Source organism: Colius striatus, chromosome 1 (genome assembly GCF_028858725.1).
Source record: "Colius striatus isolate bColStr4 chromosome 1, bColStr4.1.hap1, whole genome shotgun sequence".
Classification (NCBI taxonomy): Eukaryota; Metazoa; Chordata; class Aves; order Coliiformes; family Coliidae; genus Colius; species Colius striatus.
The window spans coordinates 191,905,107-191,923,284 of record NC_084759.1 but is presented as its reverse complement, the minus strand read 5'-3'; the positions used below and the strand labels follow the sequence as shown (position 1 = coordinate 191,923,284).

At 44.2% G+C, this 18,178-nt stretch overlaps 1 protein-coding gene across 1 annotated transcript in view; it reads right to left on the bottom strand.

Moving 5' to 3' along the window:
• Window positions 1–18,178, bottom strand: part of LAMB4 (laminin subunit beta 4) — a 43,442-nt gene that overhangs the window by 6,009 nt on the left and 19,255 nt on the right. Inside the window, exons 17-29 of the mRNA XM_061989005.1 lie at window positions 17,967–18,087; window positions 16,831–17,008; window positions 15,364–15,507; window positions 14,346–14,577; window positions 12,620–12,777; window positions 10,873–11,097; window positions 9,584–9,804; window positions 7,628–7,724; window positions 6,898–7,273; window positions 6,080–6,240; window positions 2,825–3,030; window positions 1,766–1,969; window positions 185–329 (exon numbers count right to left, since the gene is read on the bottom strand). Coding sequence (XP_061844989.1) covers window positions 185–329; window positions 1,766–1,969; window positions 2,825–3,030; window positions 6,080–6,240; window positions 6,898–7,273; window positions 7,628–7,724; window positions 9,584–9,804; window positions 10,873–11,097; window positions 12,620–12,777; window positions 14,346–14,577; window positions 15,364–15,507; window positions 16,831–17,008; window positions 17,967–18,087 — 2,468 coding nt within the window. The remainder of the gene's footprint in view (window positions 1–184; window positions 330–1,765; window positions 1,970–2,824; window positions 3,031–6,079; window positions 6,241–6,897; window positions 7,274–7,627; window positions 7,725–9,583; window positions 9,805–10,872; window positions 11,098–12,619; window positions 12,778–14,345; window positions 14,578–15,363; window positions 15,508–16,830; window positions 17,009–17,966; window positions 18,088–18,178) is intronic.

The following is an 18,178-nucleotide window of genomic DNA, read 5'->3' as shown; positions in this document are numbered from 1 at the left end:
AATACAAAGTACTGTCACCTGGCAGAAAGAAGCACTAGAAAACAGAGGGATTGAAAAAGATTGCACAGGTCAGGACGTAGGCAAAAAATTTCACATGTATACAGCTAGATCGTTTTTTGGCTGTTATGCTATTTTGTAATGGAAAATATATTAAAATGAGTCAAAAAGAACTTTGCATATTTACCAAGCAAGAAGTCTTTAACTTTTCGAATGAACTCCTTAGTGATCTCTCCATTAACTTCAATTTGATTCTTGGCCCTCTCCAGTTGCCCATGAAATTGTGAGCCTTTCCACTTGCTGTCTTCTGCCATTTTTCTAATGCTTTCAACCTGGAAATATTATTAGAAATACAAGTGCTGTTTTCTGGAGATTATCTACCATTGCTTGGCAAGCTGAGCTCTGACATAAAACTAATTTTGATCCAAGCCTCAGCTGGAATCCCTTGGTGCAGCTTTGGAATGCAGTAGGGAGACCCTTTTGGGCAACTCCAGAAGTTGCCACAGCATAGCCTTCACCTGGCTTCAGAAAAGCCTAAATGAAGCTTTTTTTTTTCTCTCTCTCTACAACCACTACTAAACCACAGCCCCTTCTGTTTCTAAAGAAGATGCTGCCTGTTGTTTTCTATTGTTATACTGTAGCAGGTCAGTGATCAGACTGGGTACAGAAAAGGCACCTCATTCACCCTTTCACATTGGACTTGCTGTTATACATACACTTAGAGGACACAAGTAAGGAAAGTAGAGTTTAAGGCTTGTCAGTAAAAGTTACATTTTGCCAGTTCTTTATAATTTAAATGAGAGCTTTAGATTAATCATTGCATTCCAAAAGTATTATGCTTTGCTGGGGTCTGTGCTTTGCCTGAAGGAAATGCACAAGTACCTCCTCTGTGGTCTGTGGAAGAGATTGGCTGTTTCTCCATGCAACAAACAAAATAGTGAGGCACTTACAGCACTCAGCACCTCCCAGATGCCTTTGCTGCTGCCCCTCTGTGTCCCAAGGCCCCAGGCATGTGCCCTCGATTGCTCATTTCTAAACCTGTTAGCTGTGCATTTCAAAAAGAGGATATAGATGCCCAGGCACCCTGCAGGGACAGGACAAAGCCACAGCTGAATGACATTTCTGTTGGAAAATGTGTTTTGGCTGTAACTGTAACAGGCATCACCTCTGACTCTTAATAAGAACAAACTGTCTTTACTGGTGTTTTGGGATTTGTCCTTTTTGTTTCCTTGGCACATGTTGCACTGGGCACACTTTGCTTGAGTTATTTTTCACTGCTACTGTGCAGTAAAGCCAACTACTCAATCCCATTCTGAGGGCAGAAAAGCTTAATCTTGAAATTCTTTGCAAAAATTATTAAATGGCAAACATAAGAGTAAGATAAAGCTGTAGAGCAGCAATCCCATTGCAACAATAAGCATGAGCCTTACTAAGGCTACTGACATGGTGCCATTTGATTCCTTCCCCATAAAAATACAGACAATACCAGCCTGATGCCACCAACTTCCACAGGCACAGGGCACTATGACCCATTAGATCTTGGCAGCTGTGAAGAAGAGGAAGATACAGCAAGAGCCACAGTCTCTTGGAGGGACTGGCACCTAATACTCCTGCTACCAAACCACGATAGGTGCATGATGTTGGGACAAGGCCCTTCACTATGTCACAGCTTTCTCTGTGCAGCAGGAGAGTTTTTGTAGATGTGTGACCTCCCAAATCTCACCCTCCATCCACTTCACTGAACAAATGCAGGTTTGATATACAGCACCTGATTCTCAGGTTCCCGTAGCTGAGTAGTCAAGTTGTTCAGCAACACAGCAGTCTCTTCAGCCTTCCTGTAGGCACCAGTGGAGCGAGGAAGAGCCGCGCTGCAGCTGGGGCCGGCGCAGTGCCTGGGTGCGGGGCTGTCCCGGCACAGCGCTGCCCCGCAGGCTCCGGCCACGCAGTCCGCAGCTCCTGCCACACCACACACCTGCAACAGGGAAGGTGCTCGAGTCAAGGCTCCTCTGGGGGCCTGAGATACACTCCTGAGGAAAGGAAGGTGTTGGACATTTTATGAGCATTGAACATTGATGGAATTTTCCCAAAGACGCGGTGGTCTGGTCTCTCCAAAGACGGGTGTTGCTGCCAGTTACAGGTTCCCCTCCCCTGCCTTGAAGGATGCCATGGCTTTGAGCATCCTTGCAGGAGCCATTTGTTGTGCTCCTTGTATGGCACCAAGACCCTCACTTCGCTCCTCCGTGGCAAAAGGGCTGAAACTGTCCCCTGGCCTTATCTAGTCCATGGGTCAACGGCTTGTCCTAAAGGATCCGGATCACCTCTCACACACCGTGGTACCATGTCCAGCCCTCCACATGGTTTGACACAGATGTGGAGACTGAAGGATGGATGATCTCTTGCAGGTCTGGCAGGGCTGGATGAAGTACTGTCAGGTATTCATTGCTGCCCTGCAGAAGGACAGAAATCTCTTCCTCTCCCATGGGTGACTCAAAGGATATGTGAGCACTCCCCATCCACTCCAGGGCAAAGTTGCTCTGCTTAGCTTAAGTTACTGATGGAGGAGGTTAGGGTTACTATTTCTGAATTTACACTGATATTCTCTTGAGACAACAGAGTGTTTAAACAGTTCCTTGTGCTGTTGTCTGCGCTGGGAGCAACGGCTTCCAGAAGGGTGGTAGTAACCACAGCTGTTCCTGATGTGACTGCATGTCTGTGCCAGGGGAGTGTCATTTATAAATCCATGTAAGCACTCTTTTATAATAAAACCTACTAACAGCATCAAAACAGAGATTTTCTTTAGCTCCTGCTCCAAATTCACAGTGCCTACCTTTTCATTCAAGTTTTGGATGTCGGGGCTCTTGATCATCTTGAGCTGCTCCAGCATGTTGCTTGCCTTCAAGGCCTGATGGTCCAACATGGTGAGCACATGGTTCCTGGTGTACTCTGAGTATCTTACAATAGGGGATGTCCCACTGGTCTTCTGTTCTGCTAGCAATGATACTTCAAAGTGTTTCCTGATGTTGCTGATGGCTTCTGTAGCAACAGAAACAGAGTTTAGTACTGACTATATTTTGGTTGCATTTAATTAATATATTTACTTGGATTCTGGACAAATGATGAGTGACAGGTGATTCAGTTTGCTGTCACTGCTGTTTGATTTGGGGCAGCAGGGAGAGACAGGAACTGTAATTTCTTCAGTCAAGCTTTTTAATCCTTTCCTCAGCCAGCTGCCAAACAGGAATAGTTATCGATACTCACAAAACCTGCTAAAACAGATGCAAATACAATGGATCCCATGTCATCCCACAGAGCCCACGGTGTATGAGAAGCCAATGGAAGAAAAGTATGAATTAGATCTCATTAATGACACAAACTGCTAACTCATCTGCATTTGTCAGTAGCTCAAGCATTGCTGTTGTTGATTTGATAAAGCTGCTGTCATTTCTGCTGCCCTGTCTGCTCAGCATAGCACACAAAAGTTAAACGGTCTGCTAAACTGAGCCCAAAATTTAGATTACAAACGGAAATTTGTGAGTTTTCTTTGGGTCTGGAAATCCAATTTCAAGGTTGATGCATTTATAAACAATACCAAAACACTTCCATGGTAAACTTGTAGGCCAGGCAAAAAATACTTTCCAGCAAGAATGTTTCTTGTTTTCTTAGTGTAAGCTTTCCCTTAGGCAGACTCAAAAAGGCTGAAGACTATTTCACCTTTTTTTCAGATGAATAGCCTGAGGAAAGGACTCAGGCCTTTTGCAAAACATAATTTTACACTGCTGCTGTTGAGGCTTCCCAGATATCCAGAGAACCCAAAGTTGTCCACAAATCCCCAGGCAGAAGTATGTGTAATGGGCCAGAACTGATGTGTGGGCAGTGAAAAAGCATTAGAGGTCATTGATTAACATCCTTCTTTGTGCCAGTAACCGACCCAGTTGATGTTAATGACAAGGCACTTGTCAAGTTGTGTGTGCTTTGAATCAAGCTCTAAAGCCCTTGCCTTGCTTTGATTGAAGCTGGACAATGTTTAGTTATCATGCAGAACCAGGGCTATTTGTTTCATCTTGTAACTTTTGGAAAAAACATACAGCTTAAAGTTTGCTCCTAGCACAAAATACCTGGCAAGAGGGTGCTCTATCTCCGTATCTAAGCCACAGACTGTTTTCTATGCAACAGTTCTATTGCTGGAATGCTTTACAGTGGTTCAGCTCTCCATGAAGTGGCCCAAATGCATTTTTCATGCTTGGTTTGTGATGGAGCTGTAGAGCTTCCAAGTTGCTTTATGTTAAACACAGCCTTTTAGCACAGGCTTGATTTACAGCATAGGAAGCTGTGCTTACTGCATCACCCTACCACAGTAGCTGTAAAGCCAAGGGCCAAGGCTGGAAAACCATAACTTAATGAGATCTCATAAACTGCAAACATTCTTTTAAGGATGATTGTGGCTGGTTTTTTCCAGTGAATTTAATTCATCATTAGATATTAATGTTTCCAGGTCAGCCATCAGAGTGTATGCCTCTGAGGAAGTTTCTGAATCCTCATCTTCTTCAGAGAGGTAGGTAGGAGCCTGTTCCCCACATGAGTCCAGGGCACAAGTACCAAATGTGTCCTAGATGGTGTTTGTGGCCATATTCTGCTCTGCCTCAGCACAAAAAAAAAAGAGAGGGGAAAAAGCAGATTGATCCACAAATAGATGTGCTGCTGATCCTGAAATCAAGGTGGTGTGACGGAGCCAGATATTCTCCTGGCTATCAGAGAAGCTCCTTATCTTAAGGGAAACGTTATTTCTACCCTGTTAGATGTTCAGTAGCAGGACTAACAAATATTTGTAGCCCTGACCAGAAATTCAGCCTAAATTCATGGTCTTCCCCTCCCCACACCCCCATGTGCTTTTTATAGTGTTTTTTTATATTTCCTGAGGCTGAAAGACGAAGTGGGTTTGGAACGTGACCAGGGAGCACCATGGATGCTTCAGCTGTGCATCCACTGACCTCCCTGGGGTTTATTGTTTCTTTGCCTTCCTGCCTTTCTCAGAGTCTACGCAAGACTCAGCTAAATTGTGCAGTGGAGCCTGGGAGAGCTGTGCTGGCTGCTCATGCAGGGCCCTGAGGGGAAGAGCCAGTCCTGGGGTCACTGTCAAGTACAACAGGGCAAGGGGGCCCTAAATCTTAATTAATCCCTCTTTTCCCCTTTTCCTTTCCCTTAGTTTTGTATTCTGTTGACTTTTCCTTCTTTTTTTTTCTCATCTTTTCTAGGACAATATTCTTCTTGCCTGAAAGAAACACAGACTGTAAATGGGAGTGCATTGCCTGTAGCTTAAGTCTTCTGTGGTGTGTACCTTATCTTGTGGAGGTTCACATATCTTGGCAGCCAGGTCTTTGGAGAGTATACTGCTGACAGCCTCCTGGGGATGATCTAGCATCTCTTCAAAATCCCCAGCTGATATATCCCCGTCTTTCTCCAGAAACCAGTCTGTGACATTGTCATTGCTGCTATCAGCCAGTCATGCAGATTACACTTAGCTCAAGCACAGACATTGTAACGTGTTCAAAATTGCCAAGGAACTCCATCCTGGCTTCACATTTTTTGATGATGGAGAGCTAGTTCCTTACCACATAGAGTCATATATTTTCCCATGGGAACACTAAAGAGTTGCACTATGACTCTTTGCTTTAATTAAACAAACCATTGCTGTACAACATTCTTTAAGTATTGCTAAGAGCAAGGAGACTCAGAAATAGGGGGAAAAAAATCCTTTGCTGTACTACTGCATGATCTGTGAGTCTGTGCTGTGAAACTGGGTGGCTTTCAAATCCTGATGTAAACATCAGGATTCATGAGACTTCTGACTGACATGACCCTGGCCCATGCATCTGAAATTCAGGATGCCAGAAATCATGGCATTTTAAGATAAAAGGGACTTTGGAAAGTCACTGTAAAATGTTGTTAGTATTTGTTTTTGTTCTACCATAGGAAGCTAAAATCTAGGAATCTTTGAAATGTTCTGTGGTTCAATGGTGAGAAAAACATTCTGAATTTTCCCAGCAAATGTTCACCTATTTCAATTAATTGCTGGCTGCCTTACCTTTGAGGTTCAAGTAATGAAAATTTTGATGCAGATTTATTTTCTGCTGTAGAAGGTCATACACTAGGTCAGCTTCTTCCCCAATGTCTTCTATGTTCTTGTTAAGGTCAGGAAACTCATATGGTGTACTGTGAAGGGGATCCATTTGTGCAACTCTCTGTCTGAAAGGAAAATAGCAGTTATGCAGAAGTCAGACTGGATTGCTCTTAAACTAGAACTGAGATACACATTGTTTTAGAGGAAAAGAGATACATTTTTAACTGAGCAGAAACATTGACTTGCAATGGCTTATATACAAAACCCTTAAGATGAAATGTTAAAATCCAGCATTCAATTATATGTCTGTGGAGGACAGATCATAGAATCACAGAATGGTTTGGGTTGGAAGGGATCTTTAAAGATCATCTAGTTCCAACCCTCTTGCCATAGGCAGGGACATCTTCCACTCTACTCTCGTCTAGGTTGATCCAAGCCGCATCCAACCTGGCCTTGAACACTTACAAGGACAGGGCAGCCACAAGCTCTCTGGGCAACCTGTTTCAGTACCTCACCACCCTCAAAGTGAAGGTCTTCTTCTTAATATCTAATCTAAATTTACCCTCTTTCAGTTTAAAGCCATTACCCCTTTTCCTATAAATATATATATATATCTATCTATATATATGGATTATTCACAGATCTATTGAAAGCAATGACTTAGGAGTCCAGCATCTGGGTGCTGATCAGAAGCAGGACTTGATGTGTAGGGATGGCTGGCAGAGTCTGGGGCAAGACTGCTTTCTCCACCAAGATTTTTTCAGGAGCAGCCATGCCCTTACTGAACATAGTTCTGAAAATCCTTGATGCCTGAGAGGGCTTCCAGTGAAACAACAGGATGTCTCAAAATGTTTTCAGTTTCAGAAATGGCATCTTCAAAGGCCTTGAAGCGCGTGTCACAGCTGGGCATTCGGCCTCCTTTTGCTTTGAGGTTTGCAGCAAACTTCATTAACCCCTGAGCAGTCTGAGCGAGGGTAGCAATTTCAGTGTCCCACTGATGAAAACAAAGATGACACTGGCGGCACAAGGGAAAGTCTTTCTGAAAGCCACGGCCGCACTGGTTGCAGAAGCGGCCGGTGACGCCGACGCGGCAGTTACAGGCGCCGGTGGCTCTGTCGCACGCGGGCTGGCTGGTTCCCTCCCGGTTGCACCCACACGCTGCAACAAAGGGACAGCAAGTTACAGCCACTTGTTCCTTTTCTGGGGGATTAATGCTTGCAAAAAGCACAATCATGCTTTTCTAGATGATAAAAGCAAAGCCGCGTTTGAGTTAGAGCAAAGTGGACTGTCTGGCTAATGGCTCTTCTTCATCCCTAACTTCCATGGTCCCATCATAACCGGAGAAAGCAGCATATACATAAATAACATCAACACTTTTCTCCATCTCATACACACAAATGTATGAAAGCCTGCTTCTCTAGCTGTATGTCCCATCTCCCCTGTGAATATTTACAGTAAATGTTTCCTTTGAGGCAGTTTTTAATCCAGTTGTCTCCACTTTGTAATACTTACAAATGCAGCGTATCTGGGGATTGCCAAAGTAATTCTCCTCACATTCATTGCAGTGTCTTCCACTGTAACCTAGCTTACATGGACACTGGCCTGTAAGCTGTAAAGACAGATAGGATTAAATCACTTTCTGCAGAGTCATGTGGTTGGATACACATTATTCACTGAGTTTATTTTTGTCCCTGTGACTTATGTCATATAGTGGCAATCCTTGCACACAGTCTTTGAAAACCATGGTTTATACAGTATTGGCTCACCTTTCCATCATCCTACTGAAAGCTGTGAAAACAAAATGGACTTTACCAATATGAAAGATTTTGTATATTCCACTCTACAGATGCTCTTTAAGAACTCATCCTCTAAGAGAACATTATTTCGCTTAGCAAAGCAGATTCATAGACTCATAGAATGGTAGGGGTTGGAAGGGACCTTTAGAGATCATCTAGTCCAACCCCCTGCAGAAGCAGGGTCACCTAGATCAGGCCGCATAGGAACATGTCCAGGCGGGTCTTGAAGACCTCCAAGGAAGAAGACTCCACAATCCTTCTGGGCAGCCTGTGCCAGGGCTCCCTCACCCTCACAGTAAAATAGTTTTTTCTTATGTTTAAGTGGAACTTTTTGTGTTCCAGCTTCATCCCATTACCCCTTGTCCTGTTGCTAGCTACTATAGAAAAAAGGGATGTCCCAACCTCCTGACACCCACTCTTTAGATATTTATAAATGTTAATAAGATCTTCTCTCAGTCTCCTCTTCTTCAGACTAAACAGCCCCAGTTCCTGCAGCCTTTCCTCGTATGAAAGATGTTCCAGTCCCCTGATCATCTTGGTGGCCCTGCACTGGACTCTCTCCAGCAGTTCTCTGTCCCTCTTGAGCTGAAGAGTCCAGAACTGGACACAGGACTCCAGATGGGGCCCCACCAGGGCAGAGTAGAGAGGGAGCAGAACCTCCCTTGACCTGCTGGCCACACTCTTCTTGATGCATTTGGCCTTCTTGGCCATGAGGGCACATTGCTGGCTCATGGTTAGCTTATTATCAATCAGGACTCCCAAATTATTAAGATTAATTTATTATTGTTTTTGGAGCAAAGTACTCAACATTTCAACTTTTAACTATGTGATATATTAACTGTATCTGCAAACCTCAAGGGTACATCACGCATATTGCTCTAGAAAGTTTATTTTGTTACTCTGTTGTTAAAAGTGCAGGGAATTAAATCTCTGATAACTAGTACATCTCAGAAAAATAACCCCAGTGGTAGTTCTTTGAGGTTAAGAGCTACATTTTCTAGGAAAAATAAAAAAATAAACTGGAACAAACAGAAAGCATATTGAAAGGAAAATGTGAAAACACATCAGCAAGAGCTTGGGATAAGTTCCCATTGCTCTGAAATCAATAGCAAAACTGCCGTTGGCTCCATGGGACTACAATTTCATCTCTCTACTGTGAAACACTGTTTTATTTTTTCCTACATTCTAGTAAAAAGTCCACAGGAATTAAAGACGAGAAAAGGTACTCTAACAGTCTGATAGACGAGGCACTATTAATGTAATGGCCACAGCTGTTACTTTATGAAAATAAACACTTAAATACTCCTAAGACTCCTGGTTTCAAGCCTAGACTCCTTCTTCCCTATACATATACTTATTAGGCATATGTTTTTTCATATGTGATATTTTCTTACAAAGTATTTCAAAGATCCACTTGAGAAAGAAACACACAGGCAAAGAGAAACTGGTTACAAGCAGAGGCACATTATCAGAACAGCAGGTTTGATATAATGATATGATAATATGACAGTATAGTGACTCAAAGTGTGATAGCCCCAACTGCAAACTTCCAAAGACTTTTTATTTTCAGGGAGCACCACAAAAAACAGTTCTTATTTATCATGAGGGTGCCCCACGTGCCATGCCAAAACACCACCACCCTGGTTCCTGGAAAGCAGAGATATTTTCTTGCCTGGTTGCACTTGTTGCTTTGGGAGTTTTTTGGATCACAGTCACACGTCTGACATCCTTTTCCACTAGCCAGGTCCCAGTAGCCAGAGGCACACTGGTCACAGGCCATGCCCACCACGTTGGGCAGGCAAGGACAAGCTCCCGTGGCCGGGTCACACAGACAGGTTGTGGCTTCCCCCGGGCACGTGGCAGAGGGGACACCTGCCAGATTGCACCTACACCCTGGGAAGAGAAGGACAAAAATACAGACAGTTGATGGACAATCAGAACTGTATCTAAAGCACATGCTGTAGGTTTACTTCTAGTAATCTCAAACACACTTTTAATCTCATACACTTTACCTCTCTTTCTATAACAGCTTATATATTCCTTCGAGCAAACTTACTGGGAACATTTTGTACTTGTAATATAGGCATAAAAATACAGGCGTAGTGAATTCTGAATCTTATTAGAATGAAATGTTAAATATGCTGGGTAAGGAGACACTGATTTACAGTAGGCACTATCCAGCGTGGGAAACCCCAGTAAGCCAAGTAAGATAAGAAGCTTTCCCTGTGAGGAGCCAAAAGTTCTTGCTTAACCATTTCTAACAGACACTTTCCAAGAATGAAGAAGGAATGGGCTTGAACTGTATTTTAGAGATCTGCAGAAAAAGAGTTTCTTGAAAATATCTATAACTGCCTGGCCTGTAGAAATTAGAAATCAGGCACACTTTTTAAACTAGTCTTTAAGAAACATTGGGAAGAAACTTCTGCCTTGCATTTTGTGACTCTCCTGCCTTTCTGTTAAAAGTGATGAGTTGACAGCAGTGCCCTCGTGGACTCTATTAAATTGCCTGAACAGTCTCATTCTAGCTACTCAATAAAAACAACTGGCAAGGCAGGGAACTCAGCAAGGGATCATCTGGTTAACTGAGCATTGCTTAGTTGGCATCAGCCAGCAGCATGGATAAACAATTGATTCCTTTGCTTTTGATTCCTTCCTGAATGGGTTGAATGCACACTTATTTTTATAACAGAGAGTATTGATTTCATTTCACAAATGAGTATTTCCTAGGAGGGATATTCAGTATGAGATTTAGTGGGACTCTGATGACAAAGAATATAACAGATGCTCTAGCAACAGTTATTTGTGTCAATGGATAGAAACACATTTGATATTCTCATATTTGGCTCCAGTGATCTGCTTTAGTTTTACTGTCCCTCCAAGGGCTAACCTCTCCCTGTAGCCTAATTTCTTTAAAACTTTTCTTGGTAGTAACACACAGTTGCAGGGCTGTTGCTTACTTACTTTGACAGTTTTGATCGAGGGCTGAGCCAAAATACCCTGGTTTGCAGAACTGGCAGTTTGCTCCATGGGTGTTGTGTAAACATTTGGTGCATTCCCCTGTGACTCTGTTACAGGACTCTGGGTCTGTCACGTCAATGTTGTTATTGCAGGGACATGGTGCACAGCTGAGCCCAGGGCTGCCTGGGGTTTTGTAGAACCCACTAGGACACTCATCACACTGATCTCCTGTTGTGGAGGAAGGTAAAAATATTTGCTGTCTGATGGGAATTAAGTGAAATATGTAACTCCCAGTAATACTGTTAAAAGATTGAGACTGTCTGTTTAAATGCACATTCCCAATGGAAAATATCCACCTGTTTGAAACTGTGGCCCTTGAATCCTACGATCAGTTTAAATTACATCTCCCACACTGGAATCTGATGGAAACACACTCTCCTCATCCCGAGTCATTTTTACCAAGGAAGGCCTTTCAGTAGGAGTAAATAGGTGCCCTCTCACAAAACACCTCCAAACATCTTTTTCCCAGCAAAGTCCTTTCAATGGCAGTAGTCAGGGTTGGCCAGATTTCATGGGAAGGTGTGGGGTGCCCTTTCCTGGAGTAACTCAGGGCCCAGCAGACCTGCCCTTCTTTCTGCAATACAGTGGAGGATCCCCAGGAGGTCACACAAATTCTGATATTCTCTGTCTTTGCTTGCTGGCATTGCACTTCAGCATGTCATCCCATTGTCTGCCCTGACTGGGGTGCAACTTCTCTGCATTTTTGGAGCCTTTATGGGCAGGCTAGGGTTGCTGCGACCTCATCCACCAGCTCACCCTCAAGGAAGGGCTGTGCTCCTTTGCCATGGTTGTCAGGACCAGAACCTTTCACAGTGTCTGGGGAAGTGAGCCTAGTGCCACAGAGGGGATCAAGAGCCTTGCTGGGAAGAAGTAGGAGGAAGAAAGTCCAGAACTGAGGATTGCAGTAGTTTGTGAGGACAGAATTTGCCTGGATAAGTACCAACATGGATCATTTTGGCCGTAGAGCAATTACTCAAGCAAAACTGCTCTTGACTTACAAAGGAACCTAGCCTAAGGAAAGACAACTGCACTGGTTTAGTTTTTGGCTCTGTTTCCCATTATGGGTTGTGTTCATCACTGAGATCTTTCTAATCCTCAGGGGGAAGGAACTATCTTCAATTTTCCCTGCAGAAATTCAAGCTAAGTCAACAGGATGTTAGGAAGCAAGGCATCAGTTTGCTACAAAAATATCTACATTTGAGAGAGCTGAGAATGGAAACCTCATTCCTAAAGTGACCATTTGAACAGAAAAGCACTCACTTTTGGGCATAACAGCAAAGCAAGATTCCTCTATATGAAGAAAGATTTTCTCTAGTTAGGAAATCTTATCAGCTCTTTTTGATGCCCTGTTCTTTCTGATTTGGGTTTCCAATGCTTATCTTTCAGATGTAATGAGCAACTGCAGTTCTGCCCACTACTCCCCACCAGGTAAATGTAGTGTTCCTGGAACAGAGGTTTCCAGAGTGCCATTAGATTGATGGCTTCACTGTATCCATGGGGGGAGAGTCCCTTTTCCAAAGATTAATGACACAGTTTCCATTTTACTCAGTCAGGACTTTCCTTTTCTTACCTATGTTATTACCATTACCTCACTTGTCATTTCTGAACAGAAGATGGGAGGAGGATGGTAATTTTTCTCTCTTACATGGATTTTAACAGAATGAAACCCAGCCCTTATTTTGCCTCATACCTGAATATCCCTGGAGACAATTGCAGACTAGCTGTGCAGACTGGGAGTCCTGGTAACAGGAACGTGCAAAATACCTATTGCTTGTAGGTGCCCCTGGGCACATGCACGGGCGGCAGGGTTCTCCACTCAGAGGGTTGCCGTAATAGCCATCCACACACCTGTCCAAGCAGTCAACAAAAGCAGCAGAAATTGTCAAGTACTGCTTTCAGTCCCTGCAGGCAAATCATTTTATATGTATGTATAATTAATTTAACATCCCAGGTCACTGTAATGCTATCTCCATTAATTGGTACAGATGTATCAAGTTTCAAAGGTGTTCCATAATGGAAAATCAGAGCTGCATTCCCAAAATCTGGAGCAAAAAGAAAAAAACTTCTGTTTTCTTTCCAGGGAATATTTCTGAAGACTCTCATCTGCTCTGGAACAATTTTAATCTAAGTGAAAACATATATGTATTACACATCACACACGTTCTGCATAGAGAGCTAAAAGCAGCCATGTAAAAATTGTGTATGTTCACCTGTCACCACGTATATTCATCTATTTCTATACACACATACAAAGAGTGGCTGGCAGGACAGCAGAAAATCCCATTACGAGAAAAAAAGAAACAGTTCACTCGGAGTATTTTAGATGCAGCATATGTAATGAAACCAGCCATGCTCTGTCTGACACGTCTGCAAACCCATGGTGAGGGCTGTTTTGGGGAGGTAGTGGCTGTGCTGTTACTCAAACAGGCTGTGGGGGCTCCTTGGGGGCTTAGCTGCTTCCCCCTCCCAACTGCTTCTATGCCCTGGCCCCCCAGGGCCCTGAAGCTGCAGTAAAGCAGCTGCTTCTGAAGCATCCTCAGTCTTTGATCTGCTTTACTATGGCAAAAGGGAGCACAATTCTCTAGATGTACACAAGCCAGGCTACAAGTCTTGGCTATTTAATTATCCTCACCCTGGGGTCTAGAGTTCCTGCAGAGGCACAGGCAGGGCAACAATATTTCAGTCTTCCATTTTCAATCTATTTGCCACGTACAAGCACAATAGCCAAAGGCTGTGTTGTGCTTTTCTGCACTGCAAGAAAAGCTCAATGGGGAAATCCTCCTAGAAGTGAATGACAAAGTACAAACCAGCCAACCTAAACTACAGCTGACAAATGTAATTCTGACATCTGTGTTGAACTCTGATATTGCTGCCAGTGTACAGAATAAAAAAAAAAAGAGGAGCACTGTTTTGAACACAGTTGGAAAACATGGGAAAAGTCATTTGCTGGTCATATGGAAGTAATATGAACCAGTAAACAGGACATGTTTATTTAAGCTCCTCAGAGATAATTGCAGGTACTGAATAAAACGAGTATTCATTTACTCTTGGTAAATCTGGTTGACCTCTTAGCAATTAGAAAGCTGGCAGGAGTCAGTGTACCTCATACACAGCACTGTGTGTTTCCAGCCACGTGGTGCCATGGCACCCATGTCTCAGATGCCATCCTGCAGGGAGCCTGCTGCAATGCCGGCAGTCGTCCCACAGGCATTACCTGCATCTTCTCACACGCATTTGCCAAACAAATATGTACCTGCCATTCAGCAGCTACTTCCAGTTTGATCCTGGGTTTAGGTATGTGTTTCCAGTTAAGGTCATTGATAACATTCATGAGGATGTAGGTGGGACTCCAGCTCCACACACGTTTCAGAGAGCACCGTTGTTGGTGAGCTTAGCAGGGCTGCCCATCAACTTACCTTTCGCAGCGGCTTCCAGCTGTAAACGCGCGGCAGTTCAGGCACTCTCCAGTGACGGGGTCACAGAGCTCCGCGTAGCCGTTACACAGGCAAGGGTGGCAGTGGGGAAATCCGAAATAGCCGGCCAGGCAGTGGCTGCAGCGGCGGCCGCCCACGTCCCGGCGGCAGGAGCACTGCCCCGTGCCCTGGTCGCACAGTGCGCTCAGCGAGCCCTGCGGGTGGCACTCGCAGGCTGGAAAACACAGAAGGCAAAGCTGTGTCTCCAGTGTCCCCCCACCCTGACACTGCTGGAGGGCAGGCAGTGCAAGCAGTGCCAATGGAGAGTTCATTATCTGGGGACATGGTTTTTTACATTGCTTGGCAGATCATAGACTCACAGAATCATTATGGCTGGAAAAGACCAACCACTAACCTCACTCTGCCAGGCCCATCACTAAACTAAACCATATCCTCAGCATCTCATCTATGTATCTTTTGAATATCTCCAGGCATGGTGACTCCACCACCTCCCTGGGCAGCCCATCCCAATGCTTAATAACCCTCTCAGGAAAAAAATTCATCCCAATGTCCAATCTAAACCTCCCCTGGTGCAACTTGAGCTCATTTCCTTGTGTCTTATCATTTGTTACTGGAGAGAGGAGATCAACCCCCACCTCACTACGACTCCTCTTCAGGTAGTTGTAGAGAATGATCAGATCTCCTCTGAGCCTACTCTTCTCCAGGCTAAACATTGTCATCTCCCTCAGCCACTCCTTATAAGACCTGTTATCTAGATCCTTCACCAGCTTTGTTGCCCATCTCTGGACTGGCTCCAGCACCTCAATGTCCTTGTAGTGAGGGGCCCACAACTAGACACAGTATTTGAGGTGTGGCCTCACCAGTGCTGAGTACAAGGGAACAATCGCTTCCTTGGTCCTGGATTAATCATGGTCCTGGATAATAATAATGGATTCAAAGCCCTGAGAAGTTGGGGCATGCATGAAGAGGCAGACACTGGTGCTGGCTGCCGAGTACTCACCATAGCAGCCGTGGGAGCCAAAGCCGTAGGTGCCCACAGAGCAGGTGTCACAGCAGCGTCCCACCACATTGGCTTTGCACTGACATTGTCCTCCCAGTGCACTGCAGCTGGTGCCCAGTGACCCTTGGGGATTGCACTTGCATGCTGCCAAGGGGAAGGAAAATCACACCAGGTTTGGTTATAAAGGAGTGTGACAGCTCTCACAAACTTCCACTTAAAAATAGGAGTAGAGCTTGATTGTTGTCATTGGGGGTTGATTAATCACTGATGGCCACGGTTTGGATTATTTCATGCATCAATGGTGATGATCAGGCACACCAGCACAAGTCTCAGTATTGGAGCTGTCACATTCAGGCACTGCCCTCAGTACATTTTTGGGATAGGACAGAGAGAGTGTAGCAAAATGTAGATCTTAAATGGAGTTATCCTGAAGAAGGGTTTGACATAAATCTATGTCTAGCTGCAGCACTGGACATAACCTGCAAGCAGTACATAGCCTGCATCTGTGTATTGTTTGCTGCTTTCTGGGCACCTTGGACTAACTTGTTGAGTGAAGTTGGTCTGCTAACTCATAGAAGATGTTTGTCCAGGATACTCAGATGCCAGCACTAGGAAGCCAGTGTCATGTTTCACTGGGAGAATCGCATCACTATGGGAACTGGGAAATGAGGAGTCAGCACAGCCTAGACTTAAATGAGGGGAGGTATGTGGCTACACAGCCCTGACCACATCACAGCAGGTGGGAGTCATCAGTCTTTCTAAAATAGTCCAAACCAAGAAGATGCTCTCAGGTCCATTGGAGGCAAGGTTTCCTGAAAGGAGCTGATCACCAAAGCTGTCCAGGAAAGTCCTTCCTGTTACCAGAAGTGCAGAGAAGCTCCCTTTCTCTGGGCCCAACAGCAGGGAATTCTGAGTTACCGAACCCAGCTGCCCTTTCCAGTGTGGGTCCAGGAGCCTGCCTGAGGCTTCAAACCTCACCTGTCACTGCCCTCTTGCTGGGACATTACCAAGCTTTTCTTGGTGAATCTCTTCCAGCACATCAGCTTGTGTGCCATGCCGCCTGGAGTCCTACCAGGGCATCCAGCTGGCCTGTAGCATCCAGCCTTAAAAACTCCTCTGTCATTTTAAAGCAGACAGAAAAGTTGGAAAATTACTGCTTTGGTCACATGGTGAAGCTGCATCTGATTGAAACGTTCTTCAGAAAACACATAAGCACTGCCATGATTGCTGTCACGCTGCTCCATGAAGATCATCAGATGTGATGGACTCTGAGAGCCACATCACCAAAAGGTGTTTGCAGCATACTCAGGGTTCAGCAGGACATATCCTGCGCATCCATACATATCACACGCTGATCGGCTTTGCCTGCCTACACAGCCTTGAGCTGAGAGCTCTCCTGTCAACATGTCCTACAAACTCAAGGGACAGTAACTGTCCAAAAGAGCTGCCTGTGCAGCTGCCTCTTACCGACGGCACCGTTGTGAATCCGGGCTGACATGCTCACGATGAGCCGCTCACATGCTTCAGGCAGGACGTGAGGTCCCACTTCGGATGCAATTTCAATACAGCGATACTTCCGGTACTCATCTAAATCCTTTTCACTGCACAAGTTCTCCACGGAGCTGATTCTGGGAATAAGTCCAAGCTTTGGCATTAAGAGGGAAAAGAAAATATTCTTGCTCAGATACACTGAAAACCAGAATTTCCCACATACTCTTACTGTGCTCTACTATGCAAGAACACAGACCTGGAGCACCACATTCCCAAATTTGCTATGGGGCTGCTCAGACATCTCAATTCACATTTGTTCTGAAGGTCCAGACATTCCCCAAGTTCTCCAAATAAAAGAGACTGTGAAAAAAAAAGTCAGGTTATAATAAGACTTTAGAAATGCATTCAGAACTGGTTTTGCCTCTAAGAGGTGCCAAGTTGATGACTGAAAAAGCCAAAACTGGCCAAAACTTTTGCTTGTATTACCAAGGTAGAGAAAAATCAGCTGAAGTCAAGTATGGCCAGCCTGTGTCAGGTTCAGTTCTACAAAAGTAATTAGAGGAATGGACTTAAAAATATTTTTCTCAAGAGAAGGACCCAAAACTTTCACTGACTTGGTGAAAACCTGAGAAATGTCTGGACCCAGTTCCCAGGAAAGTACAGACTAATTTTACTTTTCCAATGTCATCTTTAAGTATCTCCATGATTTTTAACTACACTCATCCAAATTATATATTTAAAAAAACCTAAGTGATGAAGAACTGCATGAATTTATATTCCAAACCAGATCATCTTGTCAGCATGTGTGGAGTATGCTCATAATAAACAAGCAACAGATAGAGAAATCTACTCTGACTATTAACATGTGCATCAAGTGTGACTTGATGAACTATTATGGTATTGCTCCATGAAAATTAAACCAGACACAATTCTGTCTTTCCACATAAAACCATGCAAACAGTGCCGACAGAGGTAAGAAGGATCACACCTTGCTGAATTTCCATTAAAACACACTATAAACAACTTAAAACTATTTTTAGTAGGTCTGTGTAAAAAAAAAAATCCCACTGGTACAAATACAGCCTCAAGGGAATTGTGACAGAACTACTCACTGAGTCAATCAAGATGAACGATTTCACCTTTGGATCAGAGGCAGAGGGTTGAGAAAAATACACATCCACCAAATATTCTGCTCCTGGCTCCAGGCACACTGGAGTTTGCAGAAATGCAATCCTGTTAGGCAGAAATAAAGCACAGTTATAGCCAGGAGTCGGGACAAGTTTAGAAGATGCTGTGAGCTCTCCCTCTCCTCTGTGCCTGCATC